This window comes from Caenorhabditis remanei, chromosome I (assembly GCF_010183535.1).
Source record: "Caenorhabditis remanei strain PX506 chromosome I, whole genome shotgun sequence".
NCBI lineage: Eukaryota > Metazoa > Nematoda > Chromadorea > Rhabditida > Rhabditidae > Caenorhabditis > Caenorhabditis remanei.
In genome coordinates, this window is record NC_071328.1 from 6,360,038 (window position 1) to 6,377,613 (window position 17,576).

At 39.8% G+C, this 17,576-nt stretch overlaps 1 protein-coding gene across 1 annotated transcript; it reads left to right on the forward strand.

The window, feature by feature from the left end:
* Positions 1-3,503: 3,503 nt before the first annotated feature.
* On the forward strand, positions 3,504-16,418 carry GCK72_001174 (uncharacterized protein; the record flags this gene model as incomplete). Its single annotated transcript, XM_003111067.2, has 9 exons — positions 3,504-3,636; positions 4,211-5,137; positions 5,185-5,645; positions 5,975-6,588; positions 7,513-8,269; positions 9,325-9,398; positions 9,650-13,727; positions 15,716-16,105; positions 16,197-16,418. The coding sequence occupies 9 exons, from the start codon at positions 3,504-3,506 to the stop codon at positions 16,416-16,418; spliced, it is 7,656 nt and encodes a 2,551-aa protein (XP_003111115.2).
* Between the last annotated feature and the right edge of the window lie 1,158 nt (positions 16,419-17,576).

A 17,576-nucleotide genomic window follows, 5' to 3' on the forward strand; every position in this document is an offset into this window, starting at 1 on the left:
GGGAAAGTTACTTTGTCAAAGTGCACATCCCCGTTCAATTAAAAATGAGATTTGAATTCCCGCTAACCCAATTAGTAGATAGTTCGATTGAGCGCGCTTCATTGAGTACTGATAAGAAACAATAACAATTAGAACCATCTCTCTTTTCTTTCTCTTTCTTCTCTTCGTACTTTTGCCCTTTTCCGGCCATGACCCCTTCTTTCTGTATTTGCACATGTACTGTCTGCGTCTCTATTCAATTCTCTCTGAATCTCTCATTTCTCCACACTATTTTCTCTTTTTCTGACTATACTATCCTCTTCTTTTCCTCCGGTCACTTTTCGTCCCTTTCTGCGCATAGTGAGACAGAACATGTACAAGCTCCTTGTGTTGTCTCACTCTGAGTCTTCAAATATATAACTCGTTTTCCATATATACGTTTTGTACCTTTTACTTTATTTGTGCTCTCTCAGTTATTATGGTCCCATTGCCCCTTATCTCTCCTTCTTTTAAAGTGCATCGATTTGTTTTTATGAGTTTCCAAATGCCTTTGATCTCTTCTTCTTTTTATTACCCAATTCAAATGAACGATCATTCCCATCAAAACTACATCAGAACCATATTAATTCATCAGAAAACGGCTAGCTGCGTGTTCGTATCACTAATGAGAGCTTTTATCACTCACCTCACAGTAAATTACAACGATGTTCGAGTGGCTCAATGGAGTTTTTGTAATCCACAACTCTAGTTTTGTAATCCACAACTGCTAGGTTCGAATCCGGAGGCCCAATTTCTTTTTATTCAGTTCAAAAATTAAAATTCGTTGTCGAGTAATTTTAAATTTATGATTTTTTGATGACTCTGTTCCCAGTTCCACTGAAATTTCACACACTTCCAATGTGAAAGTTTCTTCTTCAAATTTTCCGAGATTTTTTTCGCGGGGTCACACTTTTCCAGAAATCGAGTGACTGTATGACTCACATTCCCATGAATCACAACTGAAACCCTCATCGTAAAAAGCAAAAAAAATTGAATTGCGAAATTCATAAACTATTGTTTTTGCATCTATGAACCACTCCAATGTGAATTGTTTTGAATCTCTTTTTCCGGAATATCAGAAGTTCCTTCATATTGTGATTCAACTTGTAGAATTTTAAATTTCTCGTTGGAGCGTGTTTTCAAATTCCTAGATTCCTTTCTACAGTATCTCACTGAGCAAGTTTTCATGTCAGTGTGGTATTGTGGATAACTCTTTTGTTGTGAAATTTTGGTTCCTTGACTCGAACCCTAACTTTACATTTATCTCTTTTCTTCTCAAATTCCTTTTATCAAAATTTTGGGAATTCTGTCATTTTCTATCTCCGCTCCCATTAAGAATTCATAACTTGCATTCTTCGGGAACACTCCCCTTTTCAATTCTCTCGGCTGTTATCCATCCCACGAGTAGTTGTGTCTCAGAGGGACCCCACCCATGGGAGACATTAAAAACCGATCGGTCCGTTTGTCTTGTAAGTTCTGGGTCTCTTCAGTCACTGATACTATCTCATCGCTTCTCTTTTCTTTCTGTTCGCAATGGCACCACAACACGACGACAGCTGCCCTTGTGCCGTGAAGAAAAGATGGAGAAAGAGAGATGGAAAAACGACGAATATATCCCTTTCCTCTCTGATTGTAACGTTTTTACATTTATCTTTTCTCTCTTCTCTTCACAACTTTCTACATATTACTTTTTGTATGTGTGAAAATTAGGTTTATAGTGCTGCTAGGAACTGAAAATCAGTGGCCTAACTTTTAGCTGATGGCCTAGAAACCTCCATTGAAAAAGGATAGTAGGCCTCCAAAAACTTTTGCTAATATCTCAGTACTAAATGATCAAAAAAAGAAGCTATCCAACACGATAGAATCATCTTCGAATTACACTGAAAAAAAGCATTTTGAATATTTTCCCATCCCAAAAACCTTGAAAGTGAAAATATGGGAACTGAACCAGAATCCCATGGGTCCACAAAGAAAACTTCAATCATCTCCACCTTCCCTCCACGCCAAGTCCTAAAACTGCAACATCGCCCCACCGGATGTCGACTGTAGATGCCAGCTCATCGAAAATTCGGTTTCATGCAAATTCGGAGACAGAGAAAATGACATAAAAAGGCGAAGAGTCAATGCATTTCGAAACAGGAAGGAATGTCCCTTCCTTCAATTCTTCCATCATTTCTTTTGCTTCTTCCTCTTGCCACATAGCTCTTATTCTCCCCCGCAGAAGAAGAAGAAGAAACTCTCTTTCTTCCCGCCCACGATCATCTTTCTTATTCTTTCTCTCTCTCTTTGCTCTTTACATCGTTCAACTCATCTCTATCTATTCTGTCAAAAGTGTGTAAAGCGGTCGTCCAGATCACCGGCAAAAGAAGAAGAAGAAGTGCTCACCAACAGGCATCTGTTGCCCCTCGAGAATGCTCTGAAGAGAGAGAGAATGTATATCTCTAGATTCTAGATGATGCCAAAACTATATATGTTTCAACACCTTATTGATCTCATTTGAAATTGAGAATTTTGATGATGTCATCATCGTTTTGTGACCTCGAAAGCTTTTGGAACAGCTGAGAGCCAGCCGTTTCCAATTTCTGAGCCACCAGTTGTATTAATCATACCATTCGTTCACCAGTTGCTCACCGTCTGTTTCCTGTATCACACTCATTCCTAAGCTCCGCCTCATTATCTAGATGCTTCATTGTTCCATTAACCGAGTTGTTTTTTTTTCAATCTTTTCAAACTATTTATTCATTTTTTTCAATGTTTTCAGTTTTATTTGATTTGGAATCTAGGTTCTAATAACTCTTTTTATTCTTGATCAGATTTGGAAAGTGTCCTCCAAAATTTAGGATATTTTGGAATTTTTCTCTATTTCAAACATTAAAAAAACTTTCACCTGTACTTGAATTATCTATTGACCTGATTACCTTAATTTTCTATTTATTGACTTTACTTTCATATTACTACATTTGAGCGTACTTTGTCAAAACTAGATTCTATTAATTTTTGTAGAATAATCAGATGAAATTTCAAGAATCTCTCCATCCTGGAATGAAAGCCAAATTTATAACTTTAGTATTTACACCATTCCGATTATGTGTGACTTTAGCTCCTACAAAAATCTGTGAATCATTTTAATGAAGCTCTGAAATCTTGAATAACTAGCTTAAACCTTGCCGGAATCGTCTTGAGCTTTTTGGATAATTCCTTGTTGTTTCAAAATCTCCGTCATTCCTAATTGAAAACTCTAAAAATGATAAACTTGCATTGTTTTTCCCACCACTTTGATTGATTTTGCTAATTGGTTGTGTCCAGCAGTGAGTCACCATAAAAATTTATTTCTTCCTCTTTTCTTTAGTAACACATGGTTATTCTTCTCTATTCCATTCAATTCCAATGCTACCGGATATTTTCGAAAAAGCTTTCTCTTGTCAACTTTTCCGTACTTTACTTTTTTTCATATTTACAAAAAACTTCTTACTTTGCAGATCAGAATGGGTGTCCTCAGCCTGACGGTCTCCTGTTCGGAGAAGGGGATCAAGAAAACGATGCAATTCGATCCATCGACACTTATATATGATGCTATCAAATTGATTAGGGAAAAATTTGGAATGACTGATGTTAATGGTAAGGGTTACTGTATTCAAAAATTGTTATTGATTTTATTTGTCTGTTCGTCAATATATTAAAGGAGGTGAGAACGCAAAAAAATTGTGATCGAAATTGTGATTGAGAAGCACCCACATTTATCATAGCCCCGAGTGGGCAGCTGCGTTCTCGGCCGTGTAGCTCAGCCGGTTGCGGTTTTGTACCCATGCGCGTTCGGTCATGTGTTCGGGTCCCACAGAGCAATCAGTTACCGAATTTTGAGCCAACATTTTTTTTTGGGTTCTCACCTCCTTTAATCGAATCTACTAGCTTAGATGTCCGGACAAACCGACGCCCAGACGAAGGTCTGTAAGTTTACCTGTCCGGATGTCCTCATCTGTGTTTTGCTAGTAGGTTTGAACCATCTGGACAAATAGACAGAAATGTTCCACAGAAACCTTTTTTGAATATGACTTTCCTTCTGTTTGTCCAGAAATCCTCAGCAACATACCGCCATCTATTCTTACCATGATAATGCATCAACAGACTTTCCTTTTCAGTCTGTCTGTTTGTCCGGATGTCTTGTGGGTCTAGTCAATCTTTTCATTTTCAGCAGCAGAATACGGTCTGATTCGTATCGATGAAAATCCAGCAAAATCATTTTGGATGGATAATGGCAGAAGTTTTGAATATTATATGGTTCGAAACAAAGATGAAATTGATTACAAGAAGAAGATTCGATATCTGAAAGTACGAATGTTGGATGGAGCAGTTAAGACAATTAGTGTCGATGAATCACAACAAGTCAGTCAATTGATGCTCACTGTATGTGATAAGATTGGAATTTCGAATTATGAAGAATACAGTCTTGTTCGTGATGATCTACTCCGTCAGCAGGGATCAATTGCCAATGGATCAGGTGGTTCCGCATGGAATCTGAAGGACAAAGATAACCGATCGAAGAGTAGTGATAGAGGGGGCGGAGTCTATGGAACAATGAGAAGAAAAGATGAAGCTAAAATGGAAGAACTCAGAAAGAAACTTCATACTGATGAGGAACTTCCATGGCTCGACCATCAGAAGACACTCCGTGAACAAGCAATTTCAGAGGAAGAGACGCTGGTTCTCAGGAGAAAATACTTCTTCTCTGATTCAAATGTTGATAGCAGAGATCCAGTTCAGTTGAATCTTCTGTATGTCCAGTGCCGTGATGGAATCCTTCGAGGGCTTCATCCAGTTGAAAAGGAGACTGCACTCGAGTTGGCTGCTCTTCAATCTCATATTCAATACGGAGACTTTCCACATGACAAACCGAAATTCCATTTGGATGGACGAGATGTTCTCCCGAAAGAATACGCAAAGAACAAAGATAATGAGAAGAAGGTTGTAGCTATGTATAAGGAATTGAGTGGAACTTCTGAGTTGGATGCGAAGAGTAAATATGTTCATTTGTGTCGTGGATTGAAGACTTACGGAGTCACTTTCTTCGTTGTCAAGGAGAAACTTCCAGGAAAGAACAAGTTGGTGCCGAGACTTCTTGGTAAGAAATATGGATACACAGACATATTTATAGTTTTCAAATTTCAGGAGTAAACAAAGAAAGTGTGATGAGAGTTGATGAGAAGACCAAAGAAATTCTGAAGGAATGGCCACTTGAACAAGTTCGTCGATGGGTTCCATCTGCCAAGACATTCTCTTTGGATTTCGGAGATTACCAAGATGGATACTATTCTGTGCAGACAACGGATGGAGAGAAAATTGCTCAGCTCATTCAAGGATACGTGGATATCATTCTGAAAAAGAAGCGTACTCAAGATCATCAAGGAATTGAAGGAGATGAGGGATCAACGATGTTGGAAGATATGGTTGCACCGGCAAAAGCCACTTTGGTTGCACACGGACAAATTGGAAATGGACAACATGCTCAAGATGGATTGGTTGCTGTTCGAGGAGTACTCAGAACACCACAAGGAGGACAGGGTTACGGTATTAATGGAGCACAATATGGAGCTGTTAGCGGAGAAATCACTTCACAAGAGTTGGCTAGGGTGAGTAAATTTTAGTATTGGATTGAGTATCTGGCCTAATGTTTAATCGGACATCGAGATAAATATTAACATAGACAGACACTGAAAGAATGGTTTCCAGGTGGTGAAAACAAGCTGGGTCTATACTAAATAGGTATCACGGCTTTCGTCCCGTCGTTTCTCCCCAATTTTTAGTTCAAACTTTTGTTAAAATCCCATGTGAAAAGAATGGATTCTTATAAGTTACTTGGAAAGAATGGTTCAAATTAATCGGTCACTCTTTCCTTGTGATTCTCAAGTGTCCCAGTGAATCAGAATTCTCTTTCAATCCATGATAACATGTATTCCAGGCCCAACGTCTCCGCTATCAGGATATGTATCAACATCCACAACGTGCTCTCATCGGAACCATCGAGGCAACCATCCGCGCCGTCGATGAAGCTGAAGTAGAACTTGAGGCTGAACCACAAATCGACATTCCACGTTTCAACGATGACTTCTCACAAAATAGATGGATGGAAGAGCAAAAGGCGGTGAATAAGGAGAATGTGAACGAAAGATTAGCCGCTATGGGAGCAGCCACCGCTCAAGTTGTCCAATGGACAGCTGTCGAGGAATACGATGATCGTGTTGGATCAGCAATCGCCACAATTGGATCGAATCTTCCAGATGTTTCCAGAAATGTTCGTGATCTTGGAGCATTTATGGAGACAGAAGAACGCGGAGATCTTGTACACGCAACACGCCTTCTTTGTGGAGCATTCGGAGATTTCTTGACTGCAGTCAATCCAGAACAGAATGAGAGAAGAAACAAGGTGTTCACAGCAGCTGGAAGGGTTGGAGAATTCTCTCAACAAGTGATCAATAAAATGGATCCTCCATCTGACACACAACGACAGTACGATGATTATTTGGTGCAGAGGGCAAAGAATGTTGCCACGTCGACGGCTCAGTTGGTTTTGTGGTGAGTTTAGTGTAGGGGCGGGCGGTTTAATTTGTTAGTAGGGAGTTTAGTCGGACATTCGGATACACAGACATAACATACTTACTGTCTAGACTTAACTTACTTCCAACCCAATTCCTCTCTTCCAAGAGTAATCTAATTCTCCTTTCTCCGCTCACTTAATCCTCTTCCATCTCCCCATTTTCCTTTTATCATCCGATTTATTCCATCCCTCCAATTATCCCATCAGTAACAGCCACAAAAAAAAGAAAAGAATAAGAGACATATCCTTGTGATATATCCTGAGTAGTCAGAGAGAGGAGGAAGGAGGAACCTGTTGTTGCGTCTTCGTGGTGTGGGGCAACGTCTTCTGAATGAAACGGAGGGAGGGGAGGGACCCCACCCTTTGCTTACGTTGTGTCATCATCATCATCATCTTCTCCTCTTTCGATAAATCTTCTATCAATATTATCTCTTCTAAAAGAGATAATATATCACTCCCAAAAAGGATTTCCTCCAACTAATATTCTACATTCTCCTCTTTTCATCCCATTGATCTTTCTGAAATCCAAAAATTCCGAAATCCCCCGGGATGAAAACGAGAAACCCGAATCCCCGTCCGACAGTCGTCAGTGATATTCATGTATTCCACTATTATACTGGTACAACACCCCGACCACCAACTACACCTACTGGAACACTCCGAAGGCAACTACAACATCCACTGAAAAAGTGTGGAAGTGTTAGTTGGTCGGGTGGTTCAACGAGTAGTACTGCATCGACACAGTCATTGAATAGGAGGAATTTCAAAGGGTTAGATACGTTCTAGTGATAGGGATATCCGGATGTACAGATATTTCAAACTTTTATAGTAATTGTTCCAATCAGTAGCATTCTTGACAGACCCTACCTTTGAAACACATCAATATCTATGCATATTTTCAGCGCCAAGACTATCTCAGCTGACTGCGAAGAGCCACATGTCCAAGAGCGTGTCATCCAATCAGCCACAAAATGTGCATTTGCCACGTCACAACTTGTCGCCTGTGCTCGTGTCGTTGCTCCAACCATCGATAACAATGCTTGTCAACAACAATTGACAACTGCAGCCACAGAAGTATCTCAATCCGTGAATAACCTCCTTCATGATGCAGAACACGCAGTCTATCAACAATCCAGTCTGACAGATATTCATGAGGCCGCCCGTCAAGTGACAAGTGCTCTCGATAGCCTTCTGGAGCATGCTAAATGCAGTCCAAAGACAATGACAACTCGTCGTGAAGAGGAGGAAATGTATAATGAAGTGTTGAGAAGAACAAACAGAATGGTTGTTCATCAGGGACCACCTGAGGATTTGACAAGAGAAGCCAGAAAAGTCGTTCGTCACAGTCAACTTCTCACAGAGCAATTCCAACATGAAGCTCATCAACGACCAGAACATCGTGACCGTCTTCTTGATGCCGCTGCAAAGGTTGCTCATGCTACATCTGAAATGATTCTCGCAACAGAACAGGCTGAATCTCAACCAAAACATGTCGAGACTGAATATGCACTCAGAACTGCCGCTGAGAATTTGGGAAAAGTGACAAATGAGACGACGAAAGAGCAACAAGAGCAACATATTATGCAGAGATTGGAGCAGGCAGCGAAGCAAACTGCTTATGATGCAACACAGACGATATCAGCATCCAATTCGACCAAGGTGAGGATATGAACTTTTTTTCATTTTGAGAATTTCTGTTAGACGCGCTTCTACGTAGAAACTGTGAAAACCTGCTTGAAACCCACGCTGTTTATATTTTTCTGAATATCTTGACGCCTCTAATTCGAATACTTCACTCATAACTGACAAGTGATACTTGTCTCAAAAGTTAGATATTTCAAACGCGTCCCAAAATGTGTGTGTGTGAGTATGTGCGAGTTGTTTCTGCTATTCCGGAGATTTGTGGAGATAGGTTCACACAATATGGTGATATGGGGAGACAGACTCGGAGGCTTGTCTATTTACAGAAGAAGCAGCAAGAACACAAGCGTACCGAGACCACTGAACAGCTTCTAGTCGATGATTCACATACTATCTTACGTATTCGTTAAGAGAACCCCCACTTTTGAAACCTAACGTTTTTTTCTGAAAATACTTCTCAAGTGTGCAAGTGCGCCCCAAGGGACTAGCTATAGCCTTTATGATCTATTGTGCCATGGAGCACACTTGCATAGACCCCCTCAAAACCTTCTAGATCCTACTAGAAACTTCCCGAATTTAAAATTTTTTAAACCATATCTTGCCCATTTTTCGCCCATTTCTTTTGCCCACTGCCCATTTTCGAAAACTTCAATAAATTCTGATTCATCGATTTGAAAAAGCTGTTTCTCTGAAAATGTTCGGTTCCCCAGTACCATATGGTACCATTTACAACTCAGGCGGCGCCTCCCCGTAAGTGGTTGATGAGAGATTGCTGTGAGAGAAAGAAGAACAAACTTCTGAAAAAAGTCTTCTGAAACTTTTTGGAATTCTCGAAAAATAGAAATTTTGATTGAATAAATGAGAGCAGCCGGTCTGTTGCCCCTGCCCGTTTTGTGCACCCGACGACACAAATTTCCGTTTGAAAATTGGTTTATTTTTCTATCTGATTTTTTCCTTCTTTTGATGATCTAATACTTGAAGTGAAGGTGATATGAAACTAACTAATCTAACGTATGGAATTTCTAAAAAATCTGAGTTTCTCTTGAATTTTATTAATTATTTTTTTATTTCAGGATGTCATTGAGAATAGAGTCTACAGCGAGAATTTGGTTTACGAATCAACACGGACTGCCGGTCATTTACCAGGGTAAGTATTGGGATATCTGGACAAACCGAGAAACAAACAGACACCTTATTCGTCCGTATTAATCTGACCTTTCGTTGCGACAAGTTTTAAGTTTTGAATTTTCGTTTTTATTTAGTTGCGTATCGTGGGTACTGATACTCAGAAAAATTAAATAAATGGACAATCAAGGATTTCTAAAAAAGGAAGCGCGAGATGTCTTCTTGATAAATCAATTTTGTTTACTGAAACATTGCAAAATGTTCTATTTTCAGACTCATCACCTCCATACGTGAAAGTCAAAACGCGCAGAGTCCATCTGACAAATTCCGTGCTCAATCCCGTTTGATCCGTGACTCACACAATGTTCTTGAGACATCAGTTCGTCTTTTCGAATCAGCTAGAACAGCTGTTCCAATGATTTCTGACACTCATTTGGCATCTTCCCTTGATCAATCTGCCAACAGACTTGGAACTTCTCTGGCTGAACTTCGCATTGCTGTGAATGATGCTCAACAATTGAACTTCTCTCAACAACTTCTTCACAGTGAGGAATTGATCAAAGAGCTCGATGAGCAACTAGTTAGAACTCAAAGAATGGCCGTGGCAAAGCAGCTTCCACCGATTCAAAATGCCACGTCGTTCAGCTCTTCATCGAAATTGATGGCCACAACCACCAATGTTGGATCAGGAGTTGCTCAACTCATCACCGCAGCCACCACTTCAAACGATGATCGATACATTGGAACATCAGCTGTCGAACTTGCTCAAGGACTCCGTGAATTTGCTGACGCCATCACTGAAATCGTGACAGTCCGTACTGATATTCATCTTGAGAAGTTGTTCGTCAGTGCTCGATCCGTTGTCCATGACTCTGGAAGAGTCTTCGACAGAGTTCGTGAAAGATGTCCTCCAACTCAGCTAACGGAAGCAGCAATGGATGTTTCAGTTAACTTGAGACAAGTGATTGCATGTCTTCCGGATACAAAACATATCGAAGAAGCCATCAGAGACATTCAGACTGCATCAACATCTGCTAACATTAGAGCTATTGAAGTGAGACAAGCAGCTAATAAGTTCATCGAAGCAACTTCTCATCTTGTTCTATCAATTGGATCTCCTGAAAACAAAGAAGCAATCAATGTGTTCGTTAGAGCGTATTCTGATCTTCATGGATCAGTTATTGCTCAATTGTCCCGTCAGGCAAATATCAACGTGAAAACCGCAATAGTCGACCTTCTAGAAGAAGCTCAACGGGGGTCAATTGGTGTTCTCGAGACCCTCAGACAAACTGGAAATCCATCGGATCACACATTGTCTCAACAGTTTACATCGAATGCCCGTGAACTTGCAACCACTGTCAACAAACTTGTTGAACTATCAGAAACCGAAGGTGATTCCAGATGGCAGATGGAATGCGATGCAGCCCTCAGACGTATCCAAGCAGTCCGACACGTCACTCAACATGCCGACGTTCCACTCAGTGATAATGGATACTTTGCATCTCTCCAATCAGTTTCCGATGGATCTAGAAGACTCGGGGAGGCTATGACTGGAATGGCCAGACATGCAAAGGCAAATGATACTGAAGGATTCTGCACGAGTGTCCGTAACTCTGCAGATGCTCTCTGTTCACTCGCTGAGTCGGCTTCTCATTCCGCATATCTCGTTGGAATTTCTCATCCAGCTTCTTCTCCAGGACGTTCGGCTTTGATTGATGCATCTGAAGTTGCAAGAAGTGTTGAATCCATTTCTTCATCTTGTCAACGAGTTGAATCAAGAAATATCAGTCGTCAAGATCTCATGGAAGATATCACTTCTATCACCAGACACTCCAGTCATTTGGCTCAACTCTGCAGATTGTCATCTGAAAAGACCCAGAATCCGAATGTCAAGAAACATTTGGTAACATCTGCAATGAGTATTGCTCATAAGACATCTAGTCTTGTTGGTTCATACAAGGAAATGGATAGAGCTCCGGACGCAGTAGATCGTTGTGCTTCAAGTGCATCAGAACTCCGTCAAGCCGCTCAACAACTTCTTCATTTTGCTGGCAAACCAGATTTTGCTGCTGTCCAAGGAACTATCTCAAATGAAGGACATTCTGCACAACACCCAATTCTTCAGGCAAGCCGTGAAATGCTAGATTCCAGTGCTCAAATGATTCACACTGCCAAGTCATGGGCATCCGCCCCACAAGATGAAGCCACGTGGCAGCGAATGGCTGTTAACAGCAAAGAAGTATCCGATTCAATTATGAAACTCGTCAGTGCCATTCACGAAGCTGCACCAGGACAAATGGAGCTTGAAGCAGCAATTGAACGTCTCTCTGTTCTATCTGGACAAGTTGAGAAAAGTGCAATGGATGCATATGCAAGTGGAAATGTTCAACAACACGGTGCAAATGCAGAACGTCAACTTCTTCAACAAGTCCAACATATTGCCAGTCAACTCGAAGATAAGGTCGATGATCTTCACAGTGCCGCCGTTGAACATGGAGAACGACTACCTAAAGTTGTCCAACTTCACCGTCAAATGGTTGAAGATCTCGCAGAAGCTGCTTGTTGTGCTGCGGGAATGACAGTTGACAGTAACCAACAAACAGAACTTTTTGACAAATGCAAGACTGTTGTGGAGGCTGAGTTGGCAATGATGGTGGCAAGTCGTGAATCTGGAGGAAATCCGAATGCAGTTCATGCTCATGCCAATGTCCAAGAAGCTGCTGGAAACTTGAAACATGCTATTGGAGATATGAGACAGACTATTGCTAAGGTGTCTAGTGAACAGGGAGCAGTTCAAGGAATGGTTGACACGATTTCTTCATCAATTGCTAATACAGATCTTGCTATGAGCTCTCAACATGGATCGTCGTTTGCTGAAGCTCAAACTAGAATGACAGCTTGTTTAGAGGATATCAGAAGAACTGCTATTAAAGTTCCAACATTGAATACCCAGGATCTCGGAGCTGCATCTCTGAACCTCAGTGAGAAATACCGTTTGGTTGCTGCAGATGTCCGACAAGCTGCTGCAATGCTTCCGGATGCTGACATTGGACAACGTCTCAAACTGGCTGTTCAGAAACTTGGAACAAGTTGTATTGAGACTGTGAAGGTTGCCGGGAAGAAGAGAGCTCACCCAGAAGATGAAAGAATTCAAAGAGAATTGAACGGTCAAGCTGAAAATGTTGTTGAAAGAGTCGAACAAGTTCTTGCGGCTCTTCATGCAGCATCTCGTGGAACACAGGCGTGTATCAATGCAGCCAACACTGTCAGTGGAATCATTGGAGATCTTGATACCACTATCATGTTTGCCACTTCTGGATCATTGAACTCTTCGGATGATAGAAAGTTCCCAGCCCACAAAGATGCTATTGTGAAGACTGCCAAAGCATTGGTTGAAGATACGAAGGCTCTTGTAGCTGGAGCTGCTTCTAATCAGGAACAACTTGCTGTTGCTGCTCAGAATGCAGTTAGAACTATTGTAAATCTGTCTGATGCCGTCAAAACTGGAGCTGTTAGTTTATCATCTGAGAACTCTGAGACCCAAGTTCTTGTCATTCACGCAGTGAGAGATGTTGCCGCCGCATTGACTTCTTTGATTCAAGCGACCAAGAATGCATCCGGACTGTCTCTTCAACATCCAGCAATGGGACATCTCAAGGAGGCGGCTAAGGTCATGGTTGGAAATGTAGCACGTCTTCTGAAGACAGTGGCTACTGTAGAAGAGAAAAATCAACAAGGAACGAGAGCAGTCGAAGCAGCAGTTGAGGCTATCGGCTTTGAGATGAGACAGTTCGAGCATGACCTGAACGAAGGTGTTGCTGCTCCAACTGAGGCTCGCGTCGAACATCTTCAACAGACCGCTGATCATGTATCGGAGATTACGAAGAGAGTGATGGCTGGTGCTGATGGACATGCTCCACAAACCGAAGAAGAGATCATCGGTGTTGCTAACCTCTCCAGAAGTGCAGTTCGCTCACTTCTCGCTGTTGTCAGAACCATCAGTAACGACGCAGATAACGTACAACAGAGGTACGCAGTTTTGGATTCTGGAAGAGATGTTGCCAACAATGTGAAGAGTCTTCTCGTGTCACTTCACACTCAAATGACTCGGAATCCAGGACAAGAAGAATCAAGACGTCTTCTGTATGAGGCCTCTCGAGGAGTCTCTAATGCTTTGAACAATCTTGTTGGATTATGCACAGAGATGTCTGGACTGCCACATGGACACATGGAAATGGATTCAGCAGCAGCACAGGCTGAAAATGAGTTGTTGGGAGCTGCTAGCTCTATCGAAGCGGCTTCATTGAAACTGGCAGAGTTGAGACCAAGACAAACGGTTCAGGAGAATACGGTAGGTAGCTTATTTGATGAGAGAACTAGGTACTGAGTATTCTCTATTTCTACTATTCTACCCACCCCCTGGCCGCTGATATGTCTGGTATTCTTGGGTTCGATACTCTGAAAAACGAACCAAAGTAGCAGACGTATCGACGGCCGGGAGGGTGGGAACGTTTTGGTTTATGGTAAGTTTCTAACATGGAATGTATTTTGACTGCTACCCCTAAAGTACTGATTTTTTTCGCTCATTCGATTAGTTTTCTCAAGACAAAATGGCCCATAAAGGCTTTTCCTGTGACGTGACCTCGTTTTTGAAAAATTGAGATTTTTCGAAAATGAAATTTTTTCGAAAATTTTTTTTCATTAATTTTTTTCATTATTTTACCGGATTGTTCAGAAATAAGGCTTTGCACATAATTGTAGCAAATTTCATGTAGTTTTTGACAAAAATATGACACTCATGAAAAAATAATTTTTTGACCCTGAAAAAGGTAAAAATGTGACACCCTCCAAAAAAAATTTTTTTTTTCGAGGTCGGCAGAGGTGACATACATATGATAAGAAAGTACAACTTATGTGGATCATTTTTTCATATAGCACTATAGTCGCTTCCAGTTGAAAATTAAGGAAAAAATTGCTCTGAACATTTTCATTTTTCAAAAAAATGTGACATGTCGGAAATAAGTTCGAATTTCTAATATTGTCCAAGCTCCTAATCAAATTCAATAAAAATAACAATTTTCAGATTATGTTCCACCATTTTCAAACAATGATTCACATCCCTGTTAACTTCTCTTGTCATAACACTCGTTCAAAGATTGCAAGTTTTCTCATGTGGCGGAAATTCAACAGCTTATAACTCCTCTGAAACTAAAGGAAACAGGCTCAAAAACACAGAACAACCCAAAAATGACTATTGCTTATTAAAAATCATAATTGGGCTGTTTTTCCAAAAATTGTTTTTTTTTCGATTTTTGATAAGGGGGGACCACATGAAATTTTTCCAGAAACTTGAAAATTTTTTTTTTTAGAAAACATCAACAATTAACGGTTTTTAGCATCTATTCTTGTTTATAAACTTGTTTTGAGTTGTTTTCGAAAAAAAAAATTTTCAAGTTTCTGGAAAAATTTCATGTGGTCCCCCCTTATCAAAAATCGAAAAAAAATTTTTTCGGAAAAACAGCCCAATTATGATTTTTGATAAGCAATAGTCATTGTTGGGTTGTTCTGTGTTTTTGAGCCTGTTTCCTTTAGTTTCAGAGGAGATATAAGCTGTTGAATTTCCGCCACATGAGAAAACTTGCAATCTTTGAACGAGTGTTATGACAAGAGAAGTTAACACGGATGTGAATCATTGTTTGAAAATGGTGGAACATAATCTGAAAATTGTTATTTTTATTAAATTTGATTAGGAGCTTGGACAATATTAGAAATTCGAACTTATTTCCGACATGTCACATTTTTTTGAAAAATGAAAATGTTCAGAGCAATTTTTTCCTTAATTTTCAACTGGAAGCGACTATAGTGCTATATGAAAAAATGATCCACATAAGTTGTACTTCCTTATCATATGTATGTCACCTCTGCCGACCTCGAAAAAAAAAATTTTTTTTTGGAGGGTGTCACATTTTTACCTTTTTCAGGATCAAAAAATTATTTTTTTTATGAGTGTCATATTTTTGTCAAAAACTACATGAAATTTGCTACAATTATGTGCAAAGCCCATTTTCTGAACGATCCGGTAAAATAAAGAAAAAAATTATTGAAAAAAAATTTTCGAAAAAATTTCATTTTCGAAAAATCTCAATTTTTCAAAAACGAGGTCACGTCACAGGAAAAGCCTTTATGGGCCTATTTGTCTCAAGAAAATTCATCGAATGAGCAAAAAAAATCAGTACTTTAGGGGTAGCAGTCAAAATACATTCCATGTAAGTTTACTTCATATTTGATCATCAGATTTTGAAATGAAACGAGTGTGAAGTTAATCAATAAATTTTGCAGCACGAAATCGTGGAAGCTGAATTCGATGAGAACATTCTGACATCAGCTAAAGGTATCATCAGTGCAGTCCACATTCTTGTGAGAGCTGCCACAAGTGCTCAAAGAGAACTGGCAATGCAAGGAAGAACGGAATCACGACCAAGTGGATCAGGAACATATCAATGGTCAGAAGGACTCACAAGTGCCTCCCGTGTCGTCGTGGCATCTGTTCATAAGTTATGTGATGCTGCGAATACATTGATGAAGGGACAGACAACTGAGGAAAGACTTATCTCTGCTGCCAAGCAGGTGTCGAGTTCAACAGCTCAGTTATTGGTTGCGTGTAATGTGAAAGCTGACCCTGATAGTCAGGCGAACAGAAGGTTGCAAGCTGCAGGACAGGCTGTTAGAGTGAGTTTATTCATGATTTTTGTTACGATCTGTAATAAGTTTTAGCTGTGAAATATCAAGAATCAAGTTATATTCATTTCAATATTTCCAGAATGCCGCTGAACGTCTCGTCCAGTCGGCTCAACAAGTGATTGCTCGTGACGATCGAAACATCGCTATCTCTGATCGACTCGTCAGTGGAATTGCTCAAGTAATGGATGCTCAAGAAGAAGTTCTCCGAAAAGAAAGAGAACTTGGAGAGGCTCGTCATAAGCTGGCTCATTTGAACAAGGCAAGATATGAAAGAGACGGTGAAGGAAGTCCTGAAGCATAATTCTATTCTTAGTTTTTAATATATTTTCTCTTTGATTCATATTGACACATTTTTTGAAAAAGACAAACAATCCCCGAAAAGTTTATATCGAATTTGGTGCAACAAAAAACACAAAGATTACATGTATCTATTTATAAATTACCAAGTTGCCTTACTTTTTTATTGTTGACTAATTATATGTAATTTTTACAAACTTTTTTGTGAATAAATTTTTATTGAAAACTTGTGTTTGTACTAATAAAATGTAGGCGTATCAGTTCATAAAAATCAGAACCGATGGTACAATACTAAAAAATTGCGGCACAATATCAAAATTTAGGATGAATGTCATTTTTCATCCTGTTGAAATTTCAAGTGAAAATGGACATTATCAGAAAAATCTCAATTACCGTAAAAACTGTATTAGAGCGACATGTCGCTCTATCTTTCAACTGCTTCTCAGAAAAATTTTGTGGTTTCAGAAACTCATTAAAGTCAAACGGAAAAAACTTTTTTGAAAGTTCTATTTGTTGATCTAGAGGTTACTACTCACGCTGCTTCTAATCAGAACCAAGAAAATACACTGGGATACTGATATTCATGAATCCTGAGTATAGATGGGTGTCGTTCTATTAGAGGTGTCGTTCTTTTAAAGGTGTCGCTCTAATACAGTTTTACGGTATATGGTGAATCGACCCCTTTTCTTAAGTCATTTTGGAAATTACAGTACTTCAGATATCGTGTAGTGTGATGGAGAACCGAAGTAATGATACCTTTTCTATTTTGACGGTCCTCTTCCGTATGGATCTAAGTATTTTTTCAAAACAAATGAACTTATTAAACAAGTAGATCATCTGAAAAAGTTCTGCATATACCGATGCTCAAACCATTTCAAGCAGAGCTTCTCGGAAACCCTCCGACAAGAAACCTCTAGCTCTTAGAATTTTCATCCTTTTTTCCTTTCTCCACAAATCAAAAAAACTGAAATTCTACATTTCGCTTCCGCAATTTTCTCCCCTTCTTCTCGATTGTGTCCTATTCCTTTTTTCAATTTTTCCCAGCAATCTTCCCTTTCGTTCCCAAACTCAACAAGCCCTTCCTTTTCTTCTAGTTCTTTTTCTTCTTATTCTTTACCCTATCTTTTTTATTCTCTTCTTCTTCTTCCTTTTTTCTTTTTAG